The sequence below is a fragment of the Entelurus aequoreus genome, linkage group LG26, assembly GCF_033978785.1.
Source record: "Entelurus aequoreus isolate RoL-2023_Sb linkage group LG26, RoL_Eaeq_v1.1, whole genome shotgun sequence".
Classification (NCBI taxonomy): Eukaryota; Metazoa; Chordata; class Actinopteri; order Syngnathiformes; family Syngnathidae; genus Entelurus; species Entelurus aequoreus.
In genome coordinates, this window is record NC_084756.1 from 19,999,232 (window position 1) to 20,018,028 (window position 18,797).

The window sequence follows — 18,797 nt, forward strand, 5'->3', positions numbered from 1 at the left end:
CCGGCCCACTTGGGAGTAGATTTTCCTCCATGTGGCCCCCATCTAAAATGAGTTTGACACCCCTGCTATACACAAAGATAACAAATAAAAAAATAAAAATAAATAAAAACATTAGGCTTATCTAAAACAACTCAAATTCCTCAAAGAAAGACAATAATTTAAGTATTTTTTAAATAACAATTTGATTTTCTTAACCCAATGTTAGAATTTTGGTTTTGCCCTCATACATCGACTTTTATGTATAAAAAAAAGCCTGCAACATAATTATTTTAATGATAATTTCTAGGTGGCTGTGTTTCATAAATATACTTAATTAAATTAAAAGAGTAAATGGGGACATATCTATACCTTTGTCTTTCGGCCAACCTCTGATATCCTCCCAAAAATAAATGAGTAACATCTTCTATAGCATTACATATATAACAGTGGTCAACCACAGTGTTATTTAATCACTACTAATAGGGTATTTTCCATTAATCATTTTAAATTGTATTTCTTTAACTGTAGGAAGAATTGGATATGTAATATTGAGTTTGATTTTATTTGGAACATGCATGCATACAACATCACAATTTCCAGTTTCTCTATTCAACATGTTCGAAAAGGAGGAGGAAGAAGCAGAGCTTATTTAATCCTACCCCTTTTCCTTTACATAGCAGTTGCGAAAACTTTTGTTCACTTCCTGTTCTCAGTTTATTCACAACATACTCCATAAATAATAACAATAAAAATAAATAAATCAATAAATAATTAATGAAGTAAGTTATATTTCATATGGTGAGATGAGTAAGATTATCTAGAAAATGAATGGATGGATGAAATAAATTCAGAATGTTTATCAAGGTTCTTCTTCTTTGTACTTTGTAAACACTTTAAGTTTGAAGAGTTTATTGAAGTGGATCATATTAGTACATTGTTTGATTTCTTTGCTTAATCCATTCCAATATATATATTGTTATTCTTTACTTTATTTCTACTTTTGTAAACTCTTTTAGGATATAATGTCTTTGAATTGTGCCTGGGACATATTATTTTACTCACGCCACCCTCATATATTTGTTATTCTTACTTTAAAATGTGTTTTTGCGTTTTTTAGGCTGTTATTTTTGTAGTTCCAGTTATATTACCACCAGGGGGCAATAATGATACTATAACATCATACAATGTGTTACTAGAATACACAAAGAAGAAACTTACCGTCCCGGAAGTGTGCCTTCTGCTTTGGATCGAGCCAGCGGGAAAAAAGGTCAACAAACCGAATCGTAACTTTCAGCAAATCTCGTTTTAGAAGTGGTTAACATAAAATACGTTCACTTAGTCGATAGTAAACATTATAATAACTTATATACGTTCCAACAAAATGTAGCTAATGTTAGCCAATATGCTTCACAAACGTAATTGTGTATATTTAAAATGTCGTATACACATAGATTGGCATGTATACTACCTACCGTTCAACAGTTTTAGAACACCTAATCCGTAAGTATGTGCAAAACACGTAAGTAGATACTGCAATCTATAACTTAAACCAGAACTGTGCTATCAGCGTTGTTGTTGTAAACCTACAGTACATAATGTAAGGTCCAGTAATATTAGGACAGTGACAGTTTTAATTAATCACCTTGTCCTTACCGTGAGTATGCACCTTTTTACACAACCACAATTCATGTGTTGAGTTTCTACTTAAATTAAAATGAATATTTTTTACAGTTTATTAATTATAGGTACAATATGTAGAAATTCAGTGTTTTTCAACCACTGTGCCACTAGTGTGCCGTGAGATACAGTCTGGTGTGCCGTGGGAGATTATCTAATTTCACCTATTTGGGTTAAAAATAGTTTTTGCAAACCAGTAATTATAGTCTGCAAATTATGTGTTGTTGTTGAGTGTCGATGCTGTCTAGGGCTCGGCAGAGTAACCATGTAATACTCTTCCATATCAGCCTGTAGCTAATTGCTTTGTAGATGTCGGAAACAGCAGGAGGCAGTGTGCAGGTAAAAAGGTGTCTAATGCTTAAACCAAAAATAAACAAAAGGTGAGTGCCCCTAAGAAAAGGCAGTGAAACTTAGGGAGGGCTATGCAGAACGAAACTGGCTACAAAGTAAACAAAAACAGAATCCTGGACGACAGCAAAGACTTACTGTGGAGCAAAGACAGCATCCGAATGTACATCCGAACATGACATGACAATCAACAATGTCCACACAAAGAAGGATAAAAACAACTGAAATATTCTTGATCGCTAAAACAAAGTAGATGCGGGAAATATCGCTGCAGGAAAATACCAAAAAAAAGAGAAAAAGCCCACCAAAATAGGAGCGCAAGACAAGAACTAAAACACCACACACAGGAAAACATCTAAAAACTCCAAATAAGTCATGGCGTGATGTGACAGGTGGTGACAGTACACCTACTTTGAGACAAGGTCTATAGTGATGCATGCTTGGTTATAGTTTAAATTCATATTCAACAATTGCGACAACGACTTTTTACTGTCAACTGAGTTTCGTTTTTTTAGGATTTCTGCTGGTGGTGGGCCTCCGCATTTTTTCAACGCAAAAAATGTGCCTTGGCTCAAAAAAGGTTGAAAAACACTGATGTAGATAACATCCATTTTATTTTCAGTGATTCAACTGGCATAGTTGTAAATATGGTAGTCTTGATTGATACACATCATTTAAGTATGTCCATGGTCTTCATTTACTGCAAATTATTGTCATATAAAGTGATTATATTTTCAGTGTGTTTGGGCACATTCTATGCTATCCTATACCTGTAGCTTTAATTCCGAAATGGATGGTTTTTTTTGTCACATCTCTAAAATTAAAGTTGAAAGTCTTCACTTCAAACTCATGCTAATTTTATATATTAAATTATTTTTTTAATCCAGGGGTGTCCAAAGTGCGTCCCGGGGCCCAATTCCGGCCAGCAACTCGTTTTTAATTGGCCTTTGGCAAAAAGTAATTCATTTAAAGTAAAAAAAAATAGATCAATTTACTATTATTAGGATGTTATTAGTAATGCTGTCTAATGATATATTTTGAAAGTCAGATTAATCACACTTTTGAATGTGGATTAATCATGATTAATCACAAGTATCACTTTTAGTTTAAACTTGCTTGCATGATATCAGTAAACTTAAAAATTTAAATCACAAATGAAATGTTATTGCTAGAATTGCTCAAAGGTAAAGGAGCAAAATAAATTGATTGATTAATCTGCGTATATATGTGATTAATGCAATATTTTTTGTGATTAATCGCATCAGTTTATTAGATTACACAAATGGATGGATGGATATTTTTTTTTGTCAACTATAACATATATATACATATATATCAGCTACCTTAGCATACATTGATGTACACTGGTTTGCTTTTAGCATCTTTAAGGCACAAAATGTATCAAGGCGGCCCCTACATCCTTCGATTTTATTGAATGCGGCCCCCACGAGGAAAAGTTTGGACACCCCTGTTGTAAAGGCAAAAGCACAAAAACTGTCACTATCCACATACAGTATTTGTGGACCTTAAAGTTGCTGGGTTTACAAAACAAGACAGCAAAAGATGTTCAGTAACAGTCAAAAGTACCAGTAAAATGTTTGGACGTACTTATTAATTGCTATAAATGAGGTGATCTGAAAACTTAGGTTGATAGTGTTTGTTATTACAGTACAGGTGAAGTTCAATAAATCAGAATGTCATGCAAAATGTTTTTGATTTCAGGAAGAGACAAATTGAAGACTTATAGGTTGTGCAGTTCCTTTTTTTGTTAAGAAAGTAAACCAGTTGAGTACTAGAATGTTTTAACATTTAATGAGAGATTAATTTTTTTTTGTTGCTGTAAACTGTAATCCAATAAACTATTCACTGTCTGTTGAATGACTATAGAATATAAAAGTTTAAATTTTTTAATAGAATTGCTAAATTGCTTAGCTTTTCTAAATATTCCAGTTAATATATATGCGCCATGCTTAAAAATGATGTCGGCCAAGACTCAAACTCCTCTTACTGCATCTCTTCCAGGTGACGTTCCATGAAGATGGCGTCCAACATCTCACCGGTTCTCTTCGTGGATATGGGGGGCAACCCTATGAGTTTTTATTTGCGACCAGGCCCCACCAAGAAGGAGCTCCAGCCCCTCATCAAAGCTGGGGGAGGAATAGCATGCAATATACTGGTGCCAGGATCCATTTTGTTGATTGACCCCAAGGAACAAGGCACCATTAGTCCGCGTGTACTCCACCGGTAAGTATCAGAATAGACTCATTGGATTACATTTTTACCACTGCAATATGAATGTACTCTTGTTCTAAATGGCCTTTTTACACTTGAAAATAGTTTTGGGATGAAACCGTGTGGAATTCCACAGAATAAATAATACACTGACTGTACAATTTTAACACAATCACTAATGAAATGTTTAGTATTGTAGTTATTTATGAATAAGTACCTTTCGCGTTTGAACCAATACGGTACCAATTTTCTGGGAATCGATACTACTCAACGGTACTAATTTTCTGTACTTTTGTGTGTTAATGTGTTAATACATTTAATTTTAATGTACTGTATATGTATATATATATATATATATATAATGTACACTACCGTTCAAAAGTTTAGGGTCACCCAAACAATTTTGTGGAATAGCCTTCATTTCTAAGAACAAGAATAGACTGTCTAGTTTCAGATGAAAGTTCTCTTTTTCAGGCCATTTTGAGCGTTTAATTGACCCCACAAATGTGATGCTCCAGAAACTCAATCTGCTCAAAGGAAGGTCAGCTTTGTAGCTTCTGTAAGGAGCTAAACTGTTTTCAGATGTGTGAACATGATTGCACAAGGGTTTTCTAATCATCGATTAGCCTTCTGAGCCAATGAGCAAACACATTGTACCATTAGAACACTGGAGTGATAGTTGCTGGAAATGGGCCTCTATACACCTATGTAGATATTGCACCAAAAACCAGACATTTGCAGCTAGAATAGTCATTTACCACATTAGCAATGTATAGAGTGTATTTCTTTAAAGTTAAGACTAGTTTAAAGTTATCTTCATTGAAAAGTACAGTGCTTTTCCTTCAAAAATAAGGACATTTCAATGTGACCCCAAACTTTTGAACGGTAGTGTATGTATGTATAAAAACATATATTTATTTAAAGGGGAACTGCACCTTTTGGAATTTTGCCTATCATTCACAACCACAGTCCTCATGTAAGACAAGAACACAGATGTTTTTCTTTTATTTATGCCTTCTAATTTGTAAAATACGGCAAGCATTCGTTGGTTAACAATGCAGCTAACGGAAAGGCTTTATTCCACCCATCCCAAAACCGCCAACAACGATCAATTTACACCTCATGACCTGAATATTAACCAAGTATTAGCGATATTATTATTAAAAGCGCTAACATTAAGGAACTATTTTCAGTGACATCAGGATCACAGAGAGCTAACTGGCTCATGCTGCTACGTATATTGACATAGTGAGCTGCTGCTGCTGCTGCATCGCCTCTGAGATGGTGAAAGTCAATTCTCAATCATAAATCATGCCCCTAACTTGTATAGTAGAATATTGTGGCCATAAATCACTTTGATATTCAATTTAGACTTAGTCTTAGATTTCCTTTTTATTGTTATTATTATTATTCAAATTTGAACTTTAGGGGTTCAAGTGTTCAAGGGTTTTATTCGTCACATGCAGAGTACACCACAGTGAAATGCTTTTTTCCATGCTCTTCAGATATTGCGTACAGTGGGATCCAAACACTAGTTGCTGAATCTAATAAACTAAATACAAAAAATACAACAATTTGAATAGCAGTACAGATAAGAACGAAATTTCGTTGCATTAGCTCATGGTAGTGCAGGATAAAAAAGCAATAAGGTGCACATATAAATGAATAAATAGGTTACTGTACAGATAAATATATTGCACTTTTTCATATGCATCCACGTTTATGGATGTATGTTATATTGTCTTTTTTATTCCAGCGAGTTAATCCATTTTTGTGGGGATAATTATGATGCGTTCAAGAGTCTTACGGCCTGAGGGAAGAAGCTGTTACATAACCTGGAGGTTCTGCTTCGGAGGCTGCGGACCTCTTTCTAGAGTCCAGCAGTGGAAACAGTCCTTGGTGGGGGTGGGAGGAGTCTTTGCAGATTTTCTGAGCCCTGGTCAGGCAGCGGCTTTTTGCGATCTCCTGTATAGGAGGAAGAGGAGCAATTTAGACTCTTAGAAAAACACAAAAAGACGTTTTTTAATTTTTCCACGGACATGTTTGTAAATACTGACCAAAACGACAAAAGAGATTTTTATAATAAAGCATATCTATGTAACCATTGTAGTATCGACAATATAATGATACCAGACTTGGTATCGTTACTGTCAATATTTGTATCGATCCAGCCAACCTTGTCTAAATTCAAGAGCTTCAACATACGAGTAGCATATCTTCCTACAGTCTGTAGTCTAGCATGTTTTGCTATTCCTTGTCCCCCAGGAAAGATACTATACATTGTTTATTTGCCACCATGGAGGCGAGGATTGCTGACTTAAAAGCGGCTTTGCACTGTGGAGGGACGTTGGCCGCTAGCGAAAATGCTACAGTGCATCAAGGACGCGTTCATTCGCTTGTCTGTCAAATTTGCAGGACACAGCTAGGATATGTCATCAACAAGCATTATCACGGTATAACGACAGTATCAAAAGCTCTATTGTCTGCCAAATGTATCGTGCCACCCTACTGCTAGGGATATCACCTTTTTTTTTTAAAAAGTTTATAATATTTTCCTCATTAGGTATGTGTCCATCAAGTACATCCACGATTGTATGAAGAAAGGCCAGCAGCTGGACATCGAAGACTACAGACTGAATCTTGAAAATGTCTCGCAAGGCTCTGCTTCTAGATCCAATGGAACCAACAGAAGGTCTCCCGCAGCTTCAGGAGGTGTGAAACAAAGTTAATTGTAAAACCAACGCTAACTTGTGCACATTATCGAGTCAACGCTAAATCCTTTAATGGAGCAAAATATTCAAGCATGACTTGCTTTTCTTGACCTCTTTATTGTTTATGTTCATAAGAAATCTTCTCCCAAAGGATCAAAGGCAATGTGGGGAAGCAATGATGTATTAATCAAATCATGTCAAGTGTGTAATCCATGATGTCATTCCCATAATGATCCCTAGCAGCCAGCATACAGTATTTGTATAGCATCACTAGATTTATGGTCCCTGCGCAATTCTAAGAGTCGAGAGTCTTTTTTTTTAATCTCATCAGACAGGCTGGCGTACTCCACGGACGAGGACGCCGCCATTCTGAGCTACGTGAGCCAGCGAAAGTCTGAAGTTAAAGGAAACAGCCTTTGGAAGCAGATGGAAAAGGAGGAAGTGACCAATCACACTTGGCAGTCGATGAAATCCCGTTACCAACAGAAATTGAGTAGTAAGCAATCAGAAGCTGAGGAGGTGGAAACACCTGGAGAGGTCACCAAGGTGATTCACTTCGAAGAGACCTACTGTCTTTCTCTTATATCAACACTAGGAGATGGCAGCAATACGTTCACAGACTTAAGCCTGATAATAGCGATGTCATGTATGACTGTGTTTCCTATCTTCCTGGTTGCAGGGCGATGGCGAAGCCGAAGGGACAGGAAATTCTCCCGGTGAAGTAGATGACGACCCCCCACTTCCTCAAATGCACACTGACCCAGAAAATCCTCGGGAGATTCCCTCCAGTGATGATCTAACTCAGGTATTGGCCTCACAGGTAGGAGGCCAATAGAATCATGATGTGTCCTAGGCTGCATAGAGGTGTCTATGATTTTAAAGATAATACTTCTTTGTACATCTAAAATTGCTTCGTATTGTAGTGTTGAGGGGAGTTACTGCCAGCGTACCCAGCATGCTTTGCGGGAACTTTGTAAATAACAGTTAGAATTACGTGTTTTTTGATAGCGTTAAGTCGTTGCTACCCACATAGAATATGGTAATTCATTGTTGTTGTGTATTACTGTACCTGTTGTGTTGTTTGTTTTTGCTCGTTCATGCGTGAGTAAGATTTGTTCTGTTTGATGACCATCTGACAACAAACTGGTTGCTCGTTATTGATTGCAAGTTTAAGAGCGCCTTCTTTTATGCAAGTGTCATGTGCCTCCAACTATGCAGAGTCGTGTATAAAGAGAGTATGGCCAATTAAACAACAGGCGCCATGACTGCTACCAAGGACGTTGTTGTCGTTTTGACGTAACATTTTCTGACAAAATAATGTGTATATATAGTTTTAAACATATTCTAGCTCATAAACTTACAAAAAACATGTTATTATTTCGTGAAAGTATAGTTTTGCGGCCCTATTTGACGCAATTTGCTGCTATATTCCTGCAGTGGTTCGTGACCAGCAGGCACTCTAACACGCACCCAACGGCGCAATAAATGTAAAAAAAAAAATACACAGAACAACCAAAAAATTATTATTACCTTCATTTTGCCAAAATATTCATTAGTTTTGGACTAACAATCACAGAGAAATTGTGACTTTTGTGTGAAGTATGTCAACTGTGGTGGCTGCCTCCAATGTATTTATAATCATCGTATGTATCACTCATTATGTATTGTTATAACGGATCTTTTTTTGTAACATACTAAGTGAATGAAGTGTGTCAGGTTCAAACACTGATGACATCTATTAAACAGACAAGAAGCAAGGAATTAAACAGAGACAGAATTCAATTTAGCTCATTGAGGAGAAACGTCTGGGCTGTACTCTTTTTACAGTCTTCCACCACGCTCTGACGAAAGATTGTACGCCTCCTCTTTTATTTGGACTTTCCCTGATTACTGTTTCTAAAGGAAGGGGGGTAGTAAACAGCTGTCGCCTTTTGTTACAAAACAGTTCAAAGAAAAGGTGCCTTGAGGGGGGTCAGGTCCTGCTTCCTCTCCGCTTTGTAGATCTCGGGTCAAGACAAAATCTTCCTGTGGATTACAATACATCAAAGAAACCGACACCTTCATGTCGCTTCCCGTCCTACACAGTGGAGTTTTACAAGCCTTTTCTTGGTAAGATCAAAGACAGCTTTTGTCTGCTCGCCGGGAACTCATTGAAACACAGTTTTGTGATAGCTTGGATACAATTATTCTGACAAAGTGTACTTATTTCCCTTTATTTCTTCACAATAACTCAGATATGGTAAGACTGGCGAGCTGTAGAGAATATGGAGTGATTTTTGGTCCAGAACATATTTTGCTTTCTTTGATCATTATTGACGTATTTCTTGTCACTTTATGTTGGATATTTTTATGAGATTTACATTTAATTTTTTTCATTCATCGTTACACACAAAATGTGGTTTATTTTACTCTTTTAGTATCCGTCTATCTGTATTGTGTTGGTCCTTCTAATCTGTTACTAAATTGCATTATTTTAGTTTTACTAAGATTCAAAGATAGTCTGTTTTTGTAAAACCATCTCTTTAATTTGTTAATTTCTTATGTTTTTATTTGTATTAGCTTCTGTGTGTTCTCTCACACACAAAATGCAGAAAACACTGTAATCGGTGGATCTCCAGCGGATTTGTCCCAGCAGCACATAAACGCAATGCAACTGTCTAAGCAAAGCAAAATTTCCTATTATAATTAGAGAAGGTGAATCAAATTTAATGTTACTTTAACTTTCTTCTGCATACAACGCCCCCAGAAACCTGCATTTTAAATTGAAATCAGGCACTTTAGTCCTCAACAAGAAAAGCCTACAAAATCCTGGAGATACTGCCTATTATAATGTGTTTGTGGGCGAGGGCAAGGTGATAGCGTCAGATTAAAAAATAAGATAGCGCCAAAGCGGTGTAAACTTTTCAGTTGACAGCCGCTACAAATACATTAATCTATGGGAAACATTAATAATAGACAATAAAACACTAAAAAGTTGTATTAAAATAGTTTAATTCAATATTGTATTGAATTAGGAAAGTACGTCAAAATGAATAAATGAAACAATTTAGAATCATGCTTGATGACCCATAAAGGCTGTTTGCCTTTTTTGAAAACATTCACAGTAAGCATTTTTTCAACCTTTTATTTAACCACAATGACTATCTGGCCTCGATGCAGCTATCACCCTTGCTGGAGTTTTTAGCAATGTACTTTAAGGTGACTTAAAACAGGTTTTACCATGTGTGAAAGTGTTAGTTACTTTGTCTTGGGACTGTTGTGTCCACAGATTGAAGACCTACATAATGAATATAAACAACTCAGTGCTGAAGAATCTCCCCAGCAAGAAGAGGAGAAACCACCAGCAGACAAATGTGTGCAAGCAACTACTGCAGAAGAAGAAAAGCGAGACTCCCCGCAGACCGAGGAGATTATTGATCCAGAAGATGATCAGTCGCAAGAATTTTTGCAAACTGTAAATGATTCGGACTACACAGAACCAAGCCAGTCCGAGCCTCAAAGCGACACCCTCTATTTGACAGATACGGACGAAGAAGATGGACCACTGCACTTGCCTATGCGCAGAGCACGCTGTAGAAGGTTGGAGCTGGAGGATGAACCCTGCAATAAAAAGCTCCAATCATCATCATCATCCGCAGCATCAGTACCCTCTCCTCTCACCCCGTCACCCCGTCGGACCAGGTCAGCCACATCCACTTCTCAGAAAGACAAAATAGAGGAGCCTCCTACTAAAAAAGCGAAAGAGATTGCAGAAGCAGCAGAAAGTCAAAAAGAGGAGGAAGATCATCTTATCCACGAGGAGTGTAAGATGCCATTAGCTATAAAGAAGTTTAACCAGAACTAAGATTTAAGTTTGCTTATTAATTTTTTTCCTTTGTTTGCAGGTGAATCCGTGCAAGAAAAGAAGAAAGAGAAAGTTCTGGGGATTCTTGCTAAGGCAGCAAGAGAGTTTGAATCCAGTGACAGTGAGGTAGATAGACATTTTCATAATAGCACCAAGAAAAGTACAATTGAAGCCATGTTGTACATCTTTTTATTGACTTGAAATCAACAGTTTACACTTACTATTTTGTTTAAATTTTTTGACGTTTAAAGGGGTCCCGCCTCCCCACATAGACAAACCTTAAAATGGAGTAATGTCATTGTGATCTTGTCTAATCAACACGATCAAAGTGGATCTACAGTGTCAGCACACAAAATAATTGACAAGTTCTCTTTCCGTCTCTTAGTCTACTGAAGAACATTTCGTAACGGCCAGCGAACAGCCTTACGTACTGACCGCCATTGCTGCGAGCATAGCTGCAAGCGCTGTTACCGCCCAGTCCGACCTCGACCTCTTCGAGCAATGTCCTAGCGCTCCGGAGACTTCACGAGAGGCTGAGCCAGCTCTTGAGCCGAGCTGTGCCGAAGCCGCTACCGTGGCGTCCAAAGCTCACCCCTTCATTCTTGAAGGTGTCTCTCATGAAGAAGATGCGGCTCGGCCCGACCCGATAGAGGAAGAAGCAGAGTCCCTCAGTCAGGCCCACTTAGAGGAGGACAAGCAGCGAATCACAGAGCTGATGAATCTCACAAACAAGGTGAGTTTGTCCTCCACCGCTTGAAGTTATGCTTGAAAGTTGAAACCATATTTCCTCAAATAGTAGCTTTAACTCTCATAGACACTCATATAATTGCCAAATATGTCGACCCTAAAAGGGGAACTGCACTTTTTTAGAATTTTGCCTATCATTCATAATCATTATGAAAGACATGACGACGGATGTACCGTGTTTTTCGGACTATAAGTCGCAGTTTTTTTCATAGTTTGGGTGCGACTTATACTCAGGAGCGACTTACGTGTGAAATTATTAACACATTACCGTAAAATATCAAATTATATTATTTAGCTCATTCACGTAAGAGACTAGACGTATAAGATTTCATGGGATTTAGCGATTAGGAGTGACAGATTGTTTGGTAAACGTATAGCATGTTCTATATGTTATAGTTATTTGAATGACTCTTACCATAATATGTTACGTTAACATACCAGGCACGTTCTCAGTTGGTTATTTATGCCTCATATAACGTACACTTATTCAGCCTGTTGTTCACTATTCTTTATTTATTTTAAATTGCCTTTCAAATGTCTATTCTTGGTGTTGAGTTTTATCAAATAAATTTCCCCAAAAAATGCGACTTATACTCCAGTGCGACTTATGTATGTTTTTTTTTCCTTCTTTATCATGCATTTTCGGCCGGAGCGACTTATACTCCGAAAAATACGGTATTTTTTTAATGCATTCTAACTCGTAAATAAATGGCCGCTTACAGCGGAGCCAATGGAAGGTCTTTTATTCCGCCCATAAAACCCAACAAATAGTCCAAAAACCGCCAACAATTTACATTTTGTGACTTGAATATTAACCAAGTATTATTGATATTGTTATTATAAGCGCTTACACAGACAAATTATTTATAGCAGTGCCATGATCACAAGCTTGCGTGCTTATGTTGACGTGATTGACTGATGGGCTGCTTCCTCATTTATTTGCTCTTTAAACTTTATTGTAGATGATAAATCAAGCCTCTCACCTGGATAGTTGAAGGAGAACATATTCCGACAAGTTGGTACACTTTGACAGCCGATTTAGACCCGGAAATTGTGAGAATGGCACAAAAAGACACTTGGTTTCACCCCCCCCCCCCTTTTCTTTGCGAGGATTATGAGTCATTCTTCATCTAAATGAGAATATATGAACATCCTAGCAGACAGCAGACCTTGTACAGAAAGTGGTGTTTTATTATGTTTGTTGGCTCTCATAAAGTCTGCAGTGAGTCAGACTGCAGACTTCATGAGAGCCAACAAACATACTAAAACATCACTTACTGTGGGGGTCTTTTCGTGTCGTTCTCGCCATTCTTGGATCTAAATTGGATGTCAAAGTGTACCAACCTTTCAGAATACATCTTCAGCCTTCTTCTGTGCAGGTGAGATGCATGATTTATGATCTACAATAAACTAGGAGCAGAGAAGCAAGGAAGCAGCAGTCCACTCGATGATGTAAACATAGGCACACACGGTGGGGATCACGGCGCCGCTATAAACAGTTCGTCTGCGTTAGCGCTTATAATAACAATATCACTAATATTTTATTATATTCAAATCACAAAATGTAAATGGAGTATTTTTGCTGGGTTTTGGATGGTTATCTATTGGGTTTTATTGGTGGAATAGAGGAGCTTCCATTGGCTCCGCTGTAAGTGAACTTTTATTTACAAGTTAGAATGCATTATTTAATAAATCCATCCGTCATCATGTCTTTTATAATGATTGTGGACGATAGGCAAAATAAAAAAGTGCTGTTCCCCTTTAAGCTTTTACCAAAAGCAGCAATCATAAAATAAGCTTTCTGCACATACACAATGTTGACATCTATAGTTATATTTAGACGGGGAAAAACATGCGTACTCGTAAACAAACATGGTGGTAGACAAGAAGTTAAATCATGAAATGCAACCTTTATGTATTTATCCGAGAGAGTCTTGATACCAATTTCCTTGACCCAGCCACACACAGAAAAGTTTTAATTTGTTTTGTCGTGTAAAATGATGTCTGTATATCACTCATAAAATCTTTGTTTGGTACAGTATAAGTATCTATTCTATTGCATAGTTTGATTTTTTTGTTTGTATCTGCTTTTTGCAGTGTACTCAGTTTGCACGTTGATAAACGTGACGTTTATCAACAACAGCAATCTTGGCTTGATAGACCACCACAATTTTTCCCCTCCATGAAGAAGTCACGTCATGGAATACAAGCAATATGTGCAAAATTAGCAAAAAAGCTAGCATGCTAACGTTAGAATGCTAACAATAGTGCCGTGGGTCGCAAATGACCGCACTTTGCACACCACTGCTTTAGATGATTATTTTTTATCTTCCTGTAAATGTGCTGGTAAAAATAACCTCTTCTTTTCCTTTCTAGGACTTGATGGCTGTCACCTTAGCTTTGCTAAAGACAAGCGGCGACTTCTCGGCGGCTTCCCGTCTGCTTTTGGACCCCTTATCCATCTCCGGACCTTTCTGGGATCCCCGTGACGACATCCTCCTGCTCTCAGAGGACCCCGCCGCCCATCAGCAGCTGCAAAAAAAGTACAGTGACGTGGACTTGGCCAAACGAATGTTGTTTCTTGAGTTACGGCGGTGAGACTATGTTTACTAACCTGTTTGTTCGTCATTGTTGCTCTTTTATATTGAATAGTGTTTTCATTTAAAACTTAAGCGTTGTTCTGCCTACAATAATTTAGAAATTGTTTTATCTATATGAATGCTGAGAGATGACAAATAAAAATACATAATCTGAAGACAAACACTGGTTGATGCATAGCGTCACAGCAATCCTTAGCTACGGTGTAAATATGCTATGACATCGGCTTTTTTTGTCCGTGCCTTTAGTAGACCAAATTTACACAGTTTTTGAGGCAGAAAAACAAACCTACAGAAGCCTTTTTACATTTTTAGCATTCATACAATCAAACAAGACAGAGAAAGGATGTTTTTTTAAATTCACTGTTTATTTCAGGTTACCCCGACTTTGATTGAATACATTCATAACTTTTTTCCCCATATCAACATGGATATGTTGCGTCAATACATTTGACGAAAACAAATAAGCCAAAGTAAAAGCAGAAAGTAAAAAAAAATGGATGGACCTGTTATGTAAAAAGAACACAGCTAAGCCTACACAAGGCCATTAATGTTTTTTTAGCCCCTCATTAATGAGGTTATGAGCTACACCGCGCATAGACAACAACTCAGTTTCTGCACTCATTTGAAAAACTCTTTAGTATAAAAAAACTTTTTTTTTTAGTATGAAACATTCACACACCCTTACAGAAGTAGCAGAAGCGGTTTAGTCACCACATACTGTACAGTTTTTATCCCTGCATTTCAAATAGCACAGCTTTTATGTGAACAAAAAGGTTTTTAATTTAGCATCAAAATAAAATGCATCCATGTACTTGTACATGCATACGATATGTTTGTGACGTATATGTACTGCGAGTGGCGCTCACTCTTGTCCAACATAATCCACAGTAATGAAGATTAAAATGTGTCAAATTATGGCAACATAACACAAAATTAAATATTTTGTTGCAAATCTGTTATTAGTATCAATGAAAACAGCATTTTTCTGCAAAAAAGCTCCTTTTTTGCCTATACAAACAAGCTGAAATGAACATTCTACTTTATGGAAAGTAGTCCATACATACTTGAGAAGACAAACCTGCCCCCATGTGTCCTATCGGTTCTGACACTAAGCTAGCAGCATTAGCACTGGAAAAACAAAACGTGACGTTTATCAACAAAAAGGCCTCTAGGGTGTGCAACCACATGTTTTCAGCCCTCAATGTACACATGAAGCAGGATGTCATTGCGTGATATGCATAAAAAATTAAAAACACCAAGGCAATTTGGACGGGGGACCTCAATATGTCCTTTGGTTTTTACTTGTGTTGGCTTTGATCATATTCTGCATTTGTTGAACGTGTTTACATGTACTGTATGTATCTGTGCTGCACAAGGCTCGAGAGGCAAATGATGCCCTTCCTGTTTGCTTGTGGAATAAGGCAAATTCTCATGAATAGGGAGAAGCAAATAAAATGTGCTGTAGAAAAAACACCTGCTTTGGTTAAAAAGGCTAACTGTAAAGGTTTTTAGGAGAAAACAACAAAATAAAACAGCCTAGTCTATATACGCAAGACCAGCTACATTGCATAGAAGTTCAGTAGTGCACTGACGCATTCATACAAAACGTTCCTCTTTGGTGCGTTTCCTCGGAACATTTGTCTTTGACCCTTTTCACCCTTCTACGCTTCAACTCAAAAACAGGCAAACTTATTAGTAGCAATCAATAGAGCGCATATCATTGCACGTGCAGCTCCATCTGCTGGATCTGGTTGGTCACTGCACCATTTGGCCCCAATGCAAGCTGATAGTAACTGCAAAAACTGAAAATATTCTCATCCTCTCCCTATATGTCAGGGGTGTCCAAAGTGCAGCATGTGCTTAAAACAAATGTATACTGTGCTAAAAAGCATCAGCAAATATAGGGGAGAAAAGAGCTAAATGCTCAATGAAAAAATAAAAAGTTGAAATCTTAACACAAAGCTCACATGCAGGTTGTTTTTCTTTTAATATACAGTATATAACTTTTTAGCACATTCAATTTTCTTTAGCCTTTTTTTTACAAAATGAAAAAGTATCCCCTTTATTTTATCAGTATGCGGCCCAATGTGGAGAAGTTTGAACACCCCTGCTCTACACAGCTATCCTGCATAATCAGGTCCTAAGAAAAGAACCAACATATACATGACGACAGCTTCTGTTGTGGCGTATAAAATATTACCGGACAGCAACAATTGCTTCCAACACAACAGGGCGGAGGACGTGAGACACCTCAGACCCCTGACTCCTGCCTTTTACGTCTCTGATGCTACACCTCCCAATATCCTTGTCTTTGCCGTTTCTACAAAACAGCGACCTGAAAAAATATGAGCGCTGAGCCACAAGGAATTGTGAGTTTTCAATTCAATATCTAGAAAGGAAAAGAGCACCCCTTTTTTTTGTTACATGAACCCCCGCCATCTGCGTCGAAACCAAATTGTTAGAAAAGCACCAATTCTGTGAGCAAAGCCACTCAGAACTTCCCGACAGAGCCGTCATCAACTAACGGGGACTTCGGCTTCTCCGTCTTTGTCCGAAATCTCGTCCTGGATCTCGTCGGTGTTCCCTGAGTCGCTGCTGGCCACCGAGCTGAACGACGGCGAGGTCCTGCCGCCTTTGATCATGCGCCGGCACGTCTCCATCTGCACGTCCAGGCCCCTCTTCATGCTGCACATCTCCATGTACTCGTGCAGGTGTCGGTTCATGTCGCTCTTCGCCGTGGCCAACTCCTCCTGAGGGGAGCAAAGACGGACATTTAACATCACGACCCGACATTAGTCCGCTCGTTTGTGTTAAGGTTTTGTATTTGGAATTACCCTCAACATTCACATTAGCAAGGAATCAATTAGTTTATGCCAATTTACTTCATGCCTTATCCCAATTTTGTATGGATTTTTTTAGCCTTAAGTTTGAATCAGCTCGGCAACACGATAAATCAATTTGTTGATGGATTGTTTCTGGTTTTTAATTAATCGTCATAATAATTATACAAGGGAACTTCGATTTACAAACATCTCTATTCGCAAACTTTTCAATTTACTAGCTTATAGATCGAGCCAAATTTGCGTCCATGTGCAAACCAGGTCTCTGTGTACGAACGCTTCATTCAGTCATTCATTTTGTTTCGCCTGCAAGCAAAAAGCAGGGCGCAGCACTGTTGTGGAGGCGGAGCCTTCCACATCACTACTAGTCACTACCCGGCGTTTTAGCGTGTGTTCCTTTTTTTCCAGTTTTTTCCCCTTTTGACAAGTTTGCTGAGTCCTATAAAGCATGGAGTTAAGTTAAAAGAGGAGTATATTAATAGTGCTTATAAGTATGGAATAATTGACGAAGCAGGCTTCGTACCACAGCAAGTTTTATTTGTGATGAGACCAAACTTATTTCACAGTGGAGGAGAAGCTACCTCTTGTTCAGCGGCGCCTCTTTTCAAGCGCGCACACACACAGCCCTACCCCCTGGTCCCTACCTTCTCTCCCTCTGTCTGCTTTTTTCTCACCAGCTCCTCCTTTGCCGATGTTAATGTAAGTGAATTTTACTTTTTATATTGTTGGATATTGTAGCAATATGGTTGTTAAAGTTATGGATTATTGTGATTTCTCATCATTTGTTCATTCTTTTGTTCCTGCAGAAGCACATTCTAATGTTGCCGCAATATGCTGGTGAGTAGCACATACATACACTACATGGTTTAACATTTTCACTGACATTATCCAATTGTGAGCAAAGAAAACAATTCAACTTGAGCACATAAAACTTTTTTTGGACCAGATCTTAAAAGTGCTGTTTTTAAATGCTTCTCCTCTAACTTGACTGAGTTTTGTTGTCTGAATAATAACAATAGGCAGGGGTAAATATTGTTATGCTCACATTGCTACTGTTCTGAAAGACTGTATTCTTGATATGTTTGGTTCATATGTACGGTTCTGTACTACTTTGTTATGGAAATACAGTCAAAGCAAATGTGCAAATCTGGTAGACAGACGGTAAATAGTTGCAGTGAAAGACAGACCAATCAGATAAGCGATTTGAGACGTGATAGTCAATTCAGCAACAATTACCGTATTTTTCAGACTATAAGGCGCACTTAAAATCCTTTAATTTTCTCTAAAATGGACAGTGCATCTTATAACCCGGTGCGCCTAATGGACATAATTCTGGTTGTGCTTACCGACCTCGAAGCTATTTTATTTGGTACATGGTGTAATGATAAATGTGACCAGTAGATGGCAGTCACACATAAGAGATACGGCAGTAAACAACACCAAAACTTTAAATGTTCCATTGAGAATATAGAACATTACACACGGCGCTCAAAAATCTGTCAAAATGTTTTTAGTACGACTTCGGTATGCTATGAAGCCGCACCGCTTGATGGATTGTCGGCGCATTAAACATATGAGTATTATTATGGTGTGTGTATAAGGACCGCAAGATGTCACCTATTAGCAGACATTATCTAGCGTTTTGTTTCGCAATATTATGCAAAATCAACTTTTCTTACCTTTTGGTACCTGCTGATCTGTATTTGGGATCTGCATAAGTCCTGAAAACTTGCGTGCGTCAGCCATTGTAGTCTGTAGTGATTATGTAGTCGATAAGCTTCTTTTTTTTCTCTGTCTTCTTGTTATGGGACATTCATCC

At 37.9% G+C, this 18,797-nt stretch overlaps 2 protein-coding genes across 5 annotated transcripts in view; one reads left to right on the top strand and one right to left on the bottom strand.

The window, feature by feature from the left end:
• Window positions 1–1,161: 1,161 nt before the first annotated feature.
• On the top strand, window positions 1,162–15,963 carry terf2ip (telomeric repeat binding factor 2, interacting protein). 3 transcript variants are annotated; one of them, XM_062038220.1, is made up of 9 exons: window positions 1,162–1,246; window positions 4,027–4,248; window positions 6,800–6,948; window positions 7,279–7,493; window positions 7,627–7,767; window positions 10,216–10,750; window positions 10,832–10,917; window positions 11,177–11,524; window positions 13,915–15,963. In XM_062038220.1, the coding sequence occupies exons 2-9, from the start codon at window positions 4,037–4,039 to the stop codon at window positions 14,134–14,136; spliced, it is 1,908 nt and encodes a 635-aa protein (XP_061894204.1). In that variant the 5' UTR covers window positions 1,162–1,246; window positions 4,027–4,036; the 3' UTR covers window positions 14,137–15,963. The 3 variants fall into 3 exon arrangements, with proteins under 3 accessions (XP_061894204.1, XP_061894203.1, XP_061894205.1); XM_062038219.1 differs by lacking the exon at window positions 1,162–1,246 and adding an exon at window positions 1,265–1,479; XM_062038221.1 differs by lacking the exon at window positions 1,162–1,246 and adding an exon at window positions 1,265–1,479 and having other exon boundaries at window positions 7,627–7,752.
• The window catches only part of iffo2b (intermediate filament family orphan 2b), an 84,827-nt gene continuing 80,522 nt past the window's right edge, over window positions 14,493–18,797 (bottom strand). For both annotated transcript variants that reach the window (XM_062038222.1, XM_062038223.1), the window contains exon 8: window positions 14,493–16,888. In XM_062038222.1, coding sequence (XP_061894206.1) covers window positions 16,655–16,888 — 234 coding nt within the window. In that variant the 3' untranslated portion in view covers window positions 14,493–16,654. The remainder of the gene's footprint in view (window positions 16,889–18,797) is intronic.